The sequence below is a fragment of the Carica papaya genome, chromosome 4 (genome assembly GCF_054855325.1).
Source record: "Carica papaya isolate Zhongbai chromosome 4, ASM5485532v1, whole genome shotgun sequence".
Lineage (NCBI taxonomy): Eukaryota > Viridiplantae > Streptophyta > Magnoliopsida > Brassicales > Caricaceae > Carica > Carica papaya.
Window position 1 is genome coordinate 19,339,837 of NC_142312.1, and position 9,091 is coordinate 19,348,927.

At 36.7% G+C, this 9,091-nt stretch overlaps 1 protein-coding gene across 1 annotated transcript; it reads right to left on the reverse strand.

Annotated features, from left to right (window-relative positions):
* Positions 1 to 364: 364 nt before the first annotated feature.
* Positions 365 to 2,258, reverse strand: LOC110811906 (methyl jasmonate esterase 1-like). Its single transcript, XM_022038537.2, has 3 exons — positions 1,768 to 2,258; positions 1,130 to 1,261; positions 365 to 794 (listed from the first exon to the last, which is right to left on the reverse strand). The coding sequence occupies exons 1-3, from the start codon at positions 2,131 to 2,133 to the stop codon at positions 510 to 512; spliced, it is 783 nt and encodes a 260-aa protein (XP_021894229.2). The 5' UTR covers positions 2,134 to 2,258; the 3' UTR covers positions 365 to 509.
* Between the last annotated feature and the right edge of the window lie 6,833 nt (positions 2,259 to 9,091).

Consider the following 9,091-nt stretch of genomic DNA (forward strand, 5'->3'; position numbering starts at 1 on the left):
ATGAAGAAACTGTTCATGTCGGTTCACCGAATAAGGAACCGATTCGGAATTGTTCAATTTGATTGAACGTTCTTTTTTTTTTCCTTTCCATTTGTTGTATATTTCACTGTTCTCTTCATACACCAATGCTTCCATCCATATATATATATATTCTAATTTTTCTAGGATCTGACAGGTTAAATAAAACTATCAAATGAACTTTAATACTTATATTTTTTGTAAATAATACCGAAAATTAACCAATCACCTTTAGTAGAGTGGTTGATAGTTCCAATTCTCTTATAGAGAATTTGTATTCAGATAGTAAGCTCTATTTGAAATAACAATATAAAAGTAAAAACATTATATCTGTGATGGAGAAGAGTTCACTAATTCCAATCTTTATTTATTTATCTTTATATTTCATGTAGAAATTCTTAAATCTTCAAATAATCGCCTTCAGTCTATCATGTATGAAACAAACATTCTTTAAAATTTCTCCTTTTTCTCCTTGCTAAATATCTTCGAGATCAAGAATATTTATCTGAAATATATTTGAGACAAGAACATAGTTCTACAGGTTTAGAAAACATAACCATGTGATCAGAGCCAAAGATCAACATTACTTCATCCGTTGGATTTTTCTCAATCATCCACCTTTGGAAGTCCTCTTTTAACACCCTATCTTTTTCACAAATGATGTAAACTTTGTGAACTGACCCAAATCTCTCTTTAGTGACTACTACATTGCTTGAAAGTGTCGGATCAAAAAATGAACGCGCAGGTCTCATCAATGTTGTTGCCAGCAACAAGTCCTACATCAGTTAAAATGACAAGGATAAACTAACTAACAAGTTAAAAAGTATTAAAACATATCTAATTTTATGGAAGCTATTATCCCTTTATTAACTTAAACCCAAACATAGCATTACATAATCCTCTTAAAAATAATGCCATGTGTCACTAGTTAAACTAAAGATCTTTGGCTCCTCAGTCCAATGGTTTCCTACTACTAAGTTCACCTCCTATGTGTTATAGCATGTAAAGACAATGCGTAATCTTTTCCACAGCATATATCCAAGTAAAGAATTATAGTTTAAATTTAAAAAGAAAAGACTTGAAATGTTAAAACTATGTCAAGCAATATCACCTCTGGAGGGGAGAGCTGATAAAGCTCAGAAGATAAGAAGTTGGGCCCAAATAGCATACTTGTGGGAGGCTTATTTTTCCCATCATCAAACACGTATTGCAAGTCCATATGATCCTCCACTCTTCGAAAGCACTGCAAGCTCATGGTTTTAACTTTTTTTGTACGGAAAAGAGAAGAAATCCCTCAAGGAGAAAGTTGGAAAATTATTTTTATTCCCTTATTTTACACCAATTACAAATAGTGTGTTAAGTTCAACAAAATAGCTTAAGACTATTTGTACGTGCAAGAAAGCTTCTAGAGTTTTAGGAATTGACTATCATATCATAAAACATCAAATATAAAATTGAATATAAATTATTCAAATGAAAGCTATACCTAAAGATTTATTATTTATGTATCCTTTGTTACGAAACTAGAATATTTTGCCACTATTCAAGAAGTTACTTTTCTCCGCCAATGAACTTAATTTACAGGGTTTCATATTATTCATTTACTCAAAGATTATGATATAACACAAAAGTATTGTAAAAAGATTTTAGTCCATCTACTCTAATTCATTCAAAGATTATGATAAAACATAATTGTAAGATAGAAGGATTCTAATCCATCTACACTCTAGAGAGAGATAGAATCAATACCTCTTCCAAGATTACAGTTAAGCCTAGGTTAAAACTAGGCAATATAGCAGTGACAAAGACAGCAACAGAGATTTTATGTGGAAACTTTTCCATGGCACCTGATATGCAAATCCCACCCATACTATGACCAACCAGAACTACCTTCTCTTCTGGTAAAATTGAGGCCATGAACTTCATCAATGGCTCGGCGTAGTCTGAAATGGTATGAATCTCATCCAGTTGCTTTGGGTGGACTCCAGAACCAGCCATATCAAGAGTTGTAACTTTGAAGCCTGATTCTTTTAATAGACTCCCCACCTTATACCAACACCATGCTCCATGACATACTCCGTGAACCAACACGAAATGTATCTCCTTTTTCTCCATCTTTTATCTTTCCTCCAACTCTATTTGTAACAGCAAAATATATCTCCCCCAGTGCAGATAGGATTCATGTAAAAATAAAGTTGAACCTTATGTACGTAAAATAGCATTTTACAATTATGTTCAGATATGTTATTATATTAAGTCTTTTATTAATACACGTTTATGTTAAGGTGCATGTATTCATTAAATAAATACATGAATTTTAAGATGCATGTAGGTACATAAATTTTAAGGTGCATATAGATATATTTATGTGTAATTTACCATATGCATGTATCTTTTTTCCTATATAAAGCCCTTTTTATATTTTGAAAATAATATATTAAGAAAAGTTAAATTTTCTATCAGTACTTTATCACTCCTAAATATATCTATCACAATGCAACATTGACCAAACAATGTGACATTTTTTATGATGAAAAATGTGATATTTTTTATGATGAAAAATATGAGATTTTTTTAATAAAAAAAGAACATGATACCTTTTAAGACTACACACCAATTTTATTATATAAAACATATTTGCATACAAATAGTTAAAGTAGAATAATATAAAACAACAAATACAAGCACACAAGAAGTCTATCCTTCACCTTTCCTTTAAAAAAGAAAAAGAAAAGAAAAGAAATTCTAGCCTTCACCCACATGAAATTAATGTTAAAAGTAATTTATACCTAAAAAATAAAATGGAAGGGGTCCACAAACACATTGACATGAAATTAATATTAAAAATAATGTCTAACTAAAAAATTAAAATCATTATTAAGGTGGGGCCATGAAGTTAGATCTTAATAATTAAAATCATTATTAAAGGGGCTGCACATAGCAATGATCTTTGTAATTTATATAGAGTCCCAAAAGCTTATATAATTCAATCTCCAAATATTTTGTGACCTTGTAAAAACAAAATTATGTATATCTTATAATTTATAAGGTATAAATTAAATTTATTACTATTATCATTTTTTAACCCTGAAATTAAATTCAAAGCAAAATTATGTAATCTTCTAATCATTTTAGTTAGAAGACAAAGTTGGGCTTATCATTTAAGCTTTTGTCTCCCTAAATTAATAATGCTCCAATCCAAATTTTTGTATGTGTCATATCATTGGAATAGAGGTTCTATCTCTATGTTGATGGATGATCTTTGTGGAGCCTTCATCTTATTTTTACTACAAATTGCTATGAGGTGATAATAACTACTTTTTTTTTTTTACCAAGGCCATAATAATTTTATAGGCAATCAATCAAATTAGTTTTTAATATTTGTTACTTACAATAATTTGATTTTTAATTTTTTTTTGTTAAAAATAAAAAAACTAATGCTCTCCACTTGTTTTAAAAGCATTAACTTCTTTGAATTTAAACAGAAAAAAAAAATTGAATTAAACCTTTGTTTGAAGAGAGAACAATATAAGTTAAGGCTTATGTGTTAAGGCAAAAAAGAAAATTAATTAAAACTTACATAAAAAAAAAAAATTCAAATTGTTGTTCAAGAAACCTCCCATCTTTATGGGATAGAGTATTTGGATGCTAAGTTGGAGCTAGTGAAAGAGTATGGGTTGTGCAAACAAGCATTGTGGAGGGTTCATTATGCTCTTAGTTGCATCTGAAACATTGTGAATGAGTTGTTCACCTTGTATAAGAAGAATCAATACGACATCTCTGAAGGTGAGTGGTGTAGGACTCAGGATCAACGATGTAATATAGAACTCACACAACGCTCATTAAGGCACAAAAAGCTTAAATTCTAAACCATCTATCAATAAAGTGATAGAAACTAAGATCATTGAAAATTTTAAAGAATAGAAAAATGCCCAAAGAATACTTTGACAAGTTGTGTAACGGCCACGGAAATAAAAAAAGAAATATATAATAATTTAAGTGCGGAAGTGAAATAAAAGGTTAAGATTTACATCCCTTACACAATAACTTAAAAGTACTAAACAAACATTACGGAATGAATTTTCTAAAAGAAACACGAGAAATAAGAAAAGTAATGGAAAATAAAAAGTATGTAGTATCTACTCGCAATGTTCCTGCGGATCGGGCTCTGGAATCAGGTTCTCTTGATTTGAAATGGTTAAATAAAGGATGAGCTACACTAATCCAATAAGGATATCACACTATATAAACCGCACAGAAGCAAAAGTTGGTATAAAATCAAAACAACTAATGGAGCACTAAATTTAGCAAATTCGTTTATCAATCATAAAATCATTTACCAATCACTTACCATAGTGAAATTTATGAAAACAATCTATAGAGATAATAATATCGTACATATCATAATTTTATAAACAATCAGCAACATAGAACATATCATATATTCATATCCATTAACAATAAATCAAATCATAACCGTTTCTCATTTCACCAGCCTATTAGTATCCATAAGGGTTCATAGGGATGTTCCCGCTACATGTAACCCTTTCCTTTAAAATCTCAATTACAGGGCCTTCTCCATACCCCATCCGGTATGAGTGCCAAGACATTAAACCTCAATACCCCGTCTGGTATGAGAGTGAAGCAGGTCGTCCCCATATCCCGTCCGGTATGAGCGTCAAATTACTAAGTCTCCATACCCTGTCTGGTATGAGACAACATTCACGGTAGGGTTCCTCATGTACCCGATCCATCCACCATCTCCTAGGATATCTAGTAAGGTTGTAATTCCATCTGTTTATTTGATCACACCCCTTTCCTGTTTTCCTTTAGTCTCCATTACCAAATCAAATATAATCACATAAACAAATAAACATGCATCCGATAATGCAATCGTGTTTCAAATCCCAAATCAAACAATGGTCAAGTCTTCAAGGCGTGTATGATTGCGGCAAGCTCTAAGTCATGGGTGGGATAATTTTTCTCATGACTCTTTAACTGTCTGGACCCATAGGTTATAACATTCCCATGCTGCATTAAAACAAAACCCAGACCTATATAGGAGGCATCACTGTAAACTGTATATCCCCCCGATCTACTCGGTAAGGTCAGCACAGATGCAGTAGTCAGCCGCTTCTTTAGTTTTGAAAAACTTCTTTCACAGTCCTCATTCCACTCAAATTAGACATTCTTCTTTGTGAGTCGGGTTAGGGGAGTAGCTACACTAGAAAACCCTTGTACAAACCTGCGGTAATAGCCCGCCATTCCAAGAAAGCTACAAATATCCTTAACTGATGTCAATTTCTCCAAACTAAACACTGCTTCAACCTTTTCAGGGTTCACTGACACTCCATCCTTTGATATGATGTGTCTCAGGAAGGTGGTCTGCTCAAGACAAAATCCATACTTACTTAACATTGCATACAACTTCTTTCCTCTAAGAACCTGCAAAACCTAAACTAGATGGTGAGCATGTTCCTCTCTGTTTTTTGAATAAACCAGAATTTCATCGATGAACACGATAACAAATTGATCCAAGAATTGTCTAAAGACCCTGTTCATCATATCCATGAAGATGGTTGGGGCGTTGGTTAGCCCAAATGGCATAACTAGGAACTCATAGTGTCCGTACCTGGTTCGAAAGGCTGTCTTTGGGATGTCTTCTGTCTTGATTTTTACCTGATGGTAACTTGAACATAGGTCTATTTTGGAGAAGACCTGCACACCCTGCAACTGATCGAAGAGCTCATCAATCCTGAAAAAGGGATACTTGTTCTTGATTATAACTGTGTTCAACCCTCTATAATCAATACATAACCTCAACGTCTCATCTTTCTTTCTGGAAAAAGTGACTCCGGCACCCCAAGGGGACACACTATGTCTGATAAAACCACTCTCCTGCAATTCAGTGATCTGTTTCCTCAGTTCCTCCATCTCAAAATGGCTCATGCGGTAAGGAGCAACTAAAATAGGCTCGGTGTCTTGTTGGAGGTCTATGGTGAATACGACTTCACTGTCCACTGATAATCCGGGTAGTTCATCCGGAAACACATCTTGAAAGTTTCGGACTACCGGAATCTCTTGAATACAATTCTCTTTGTTGAGTTTGCCTAATTAGAGAAAACAGTAGGGTTAAAGTACTCGACAAATAAGAAATTTGTCGTGAAGGAATAAGTGCTAAATAATTTTATTAATTTATAAATGGCTCCTCATTAGGAGGATTGAATACAACCTTCTTGCTAAAACAATCTACGGTGGCGTGATACGCCGTTAGTCAATTCATTCCTAAAATTACATCAAAATCTCTCATGTCTAATTCTATTAGGTCCACGCTTAATTCTCTATCTGCTATCTCTACGACACAAGCCCTATAGACAACTTCTCCCAATAGTGTCATACTCCTAACAGTAGACACAAACAACATGAAATCAAGTTTATCAAGTAATACATTAAATTTTGATGCAAAAACAGGTAAAACAAATGAATGCGATGCACCAATGTCAATCAAAACATGAGCAAGATAGTTACAGATAGTGTACATACCCTGTACCACGTCCGAGTTGGCTTCAGCATCCTGCTATGTGAGATTGTAAGCTCTGCCCTAGATAGGAAGTCTGCCCTGATTCTGGTTCTTTGGGCACTCTCTCGCATAATGTTGGGCACTACCACATATGCGACAGGTGTTGTTGAGGCGGTAGTAGGGTCGGTCCCCATGATCCCTTCCACAATGCTGACAGATCTTACCACGTCCTGCCATTGGAGCCTAAGGGGGAGCCTGGATCAGGGCAAACCTCCTATCGGGTGAAATGAGAAACGATTACTAGATATCCCCGGGATGGTTCGCTTAGGGAAGATGTTGACCAGATATTTGAGATACTGGAGAGACTCATTGCTACCCAGCAAGGCCGAAAACAGAGGAGGGAGTTGTTTGACCCTCCCCCGCTGCCACAGGTTGAGCCACCACTGTAGGGAGAGGATCCCTAGCCACCCCAATATGACCTTGCTCCTCTACAGTACCACCCGGCACCACCGCAGTATGATCCGATGCCCCAGCCACAGTACCACCCGTCACCACCGCAGTATGATCCGGTGCCCCAGCTACAGTACCACCTGGTACCACCACAGTACAATCTGGTGCCCCCACCGTATCAGCAAGTGCCACCACAGGGCCATCCAATCTATCCTTTATTTGTCTAGTCCCTCTTCTACGGGATCTAGTTCTTCCCACGATTGACCCAGGCTATATAGAGAGGTATAAGAGACTAAACCTATCTACTTTTGCAAGGGGATCCTCTTTTGAAGATGCGGAGTACTGGTTGGTAGAGACAGAGAAGGTCTTCAAGACCCTAGGGGTGACTCCAGAGCAGAAGGTCACCTTTGCTATCTACATGCTAGTGGGAAAAGCAGACCGCTGGTGGGAACTCAAACAGACCACCCTGCCTATTCCAGTTACTTGGGAACAGTTTCTAGCAACCTTTCATGCAAAGTACCTCCTAGAGCATCTCCGACATTTGAAGGAGATGGAGTTTGTCCAGTTGATCCAAGGGAACATGACTTTGTCAGAATATACTCGCAAGTTTCTGGAGTTGGGCCGATACTCCCCTGAGACGTTATTGGATGAAGGCAGGAAGGTTAGGAGATTCGAGTGGGGCCTCCGCCCAGAGATCAGACAGTATTTATTTGTGCTGGAGCTCAGGACTTATTCAACCGTTCTAGCCAAGGCACAACTAGTGGAGAGGAGTTTTCGCACCTTCTCTCATGCAGCAGGGAACCTCAGACTCTCAGCTCCACCTCGCAAACCAGCACCTACTGCGCCTATTCAACAGAACAAGAGTCCCAGGCCGATGATCCAGGCTCCCCCTCAAGCTCCAGTGGCAGGACGTGGTAAGATCTGTCAGCATTGTGGCAGGGATCATGGGGACCGACCTTGCTACTGCCTTAACAACACCTATCACATATGTGGTAGTGCCCAATATTATACGAGAGAGTACCCAAGGAACCAGAATCAGGGTAGAGCTTACAATCTCACCCAACAGGATGCTGAAACCAACCCGAACGTGGTACATGATCTATATACTATCTATAACTATCTTGCTCATATTTTAATTGACATTAGTGCATCCCATTCATTTGTTTCACCTATTTTTGCATCAAAATTTAATGTATTACCTGATAAACTTGATTCTATGTTGTTTGTGTCTACTGTTAGGAGTATGACACTATTGGGAGAAGTTGTCTATAGGGCTTGTGTCGTAGAGATAGCAGATAGAAAATTGAGCGTGGACCTGATAGAATTAGACATGGGAGATTTTGATGTAATTTTAGGAATGAATTAGCTAGCGGCGTATCATGCCACCGTAGATTGTTTTAGCAAGAAGGTTGTATTCAATCCTCCTAATGAGGAGCCATTTACAAATTAATAAAATCATTTAACATTTATTCCTTCATGGCAAATTTTCTTATTCGGAGATTCTGGTAATCCGAGACTTTCAAGATGTGTTTTCGGATGAACTACCCAAACTGCTAGTGGACAGAGAAGTCGAATTCACCATAGACCTCCAGCCAGACACCCAGCCTATTTCAGTTGCTCTTACCGCATGAGCCATGTTGAGATAGAGAAACTGAGGAAACAGATAACTGAATTGCAGGACAGTAGTTTTATCAGACATAGTGTGTCCCCTTGGGGTGCCGGAGTCACTTTTGCCAGAAAGGGAGATGGGATGTTAAGGTTATGTATTGATTACAGAGGGTTGAACAGAGTCACAATCAAGAACAAATATCCCCTTCCCAGGATTGATGACCTCTTCGATCAGTTACAGGATGCGCAGGTCTTCTCCAAATTAGACCTACGTTCAGGTTACCATTAGGTAAAAATCAGGACGGAAGACATCCCCAAGATAGTCTTTTGAACCAGGTACAGACACTATGAGTTCCTGGTCATGCTATTTGGGCTAACCAACGCCCTAGCCATCTTCATGGATATGATGAACAGGATCTTCAGACAATTCTTGGATCAATTTATTATCGTATTCATCGATAACATCCTGATTTATTCAAAAAGCAGAGAGGAACA

Excerpts from the sequence above, each read along its gene's own strand:
- LOC110811906 (XM_022038537.2), bottom strand. The coding sequence starts at position 2,133 with ATGGAGAAAAAGGAGATACATTTCGTGTTGGTTCACGGAGTATGTCAT. Across the intron at positions 1,262-1,767 it reads TAACTGTAATCTTGGAAGAG|TGCTTTCGAAGAGTGGAGGA; the intron begins GTATTGATTCTA and ends ATGAGCTTGCAG. Across the intron at positions 795-1,129 it reads ATCAGCTCTCCCCTCCAGAG|GACTTGTTGCTGGCAACAAC; the intron begins GTGATATTGCTT and ends TAACTGATGTAG.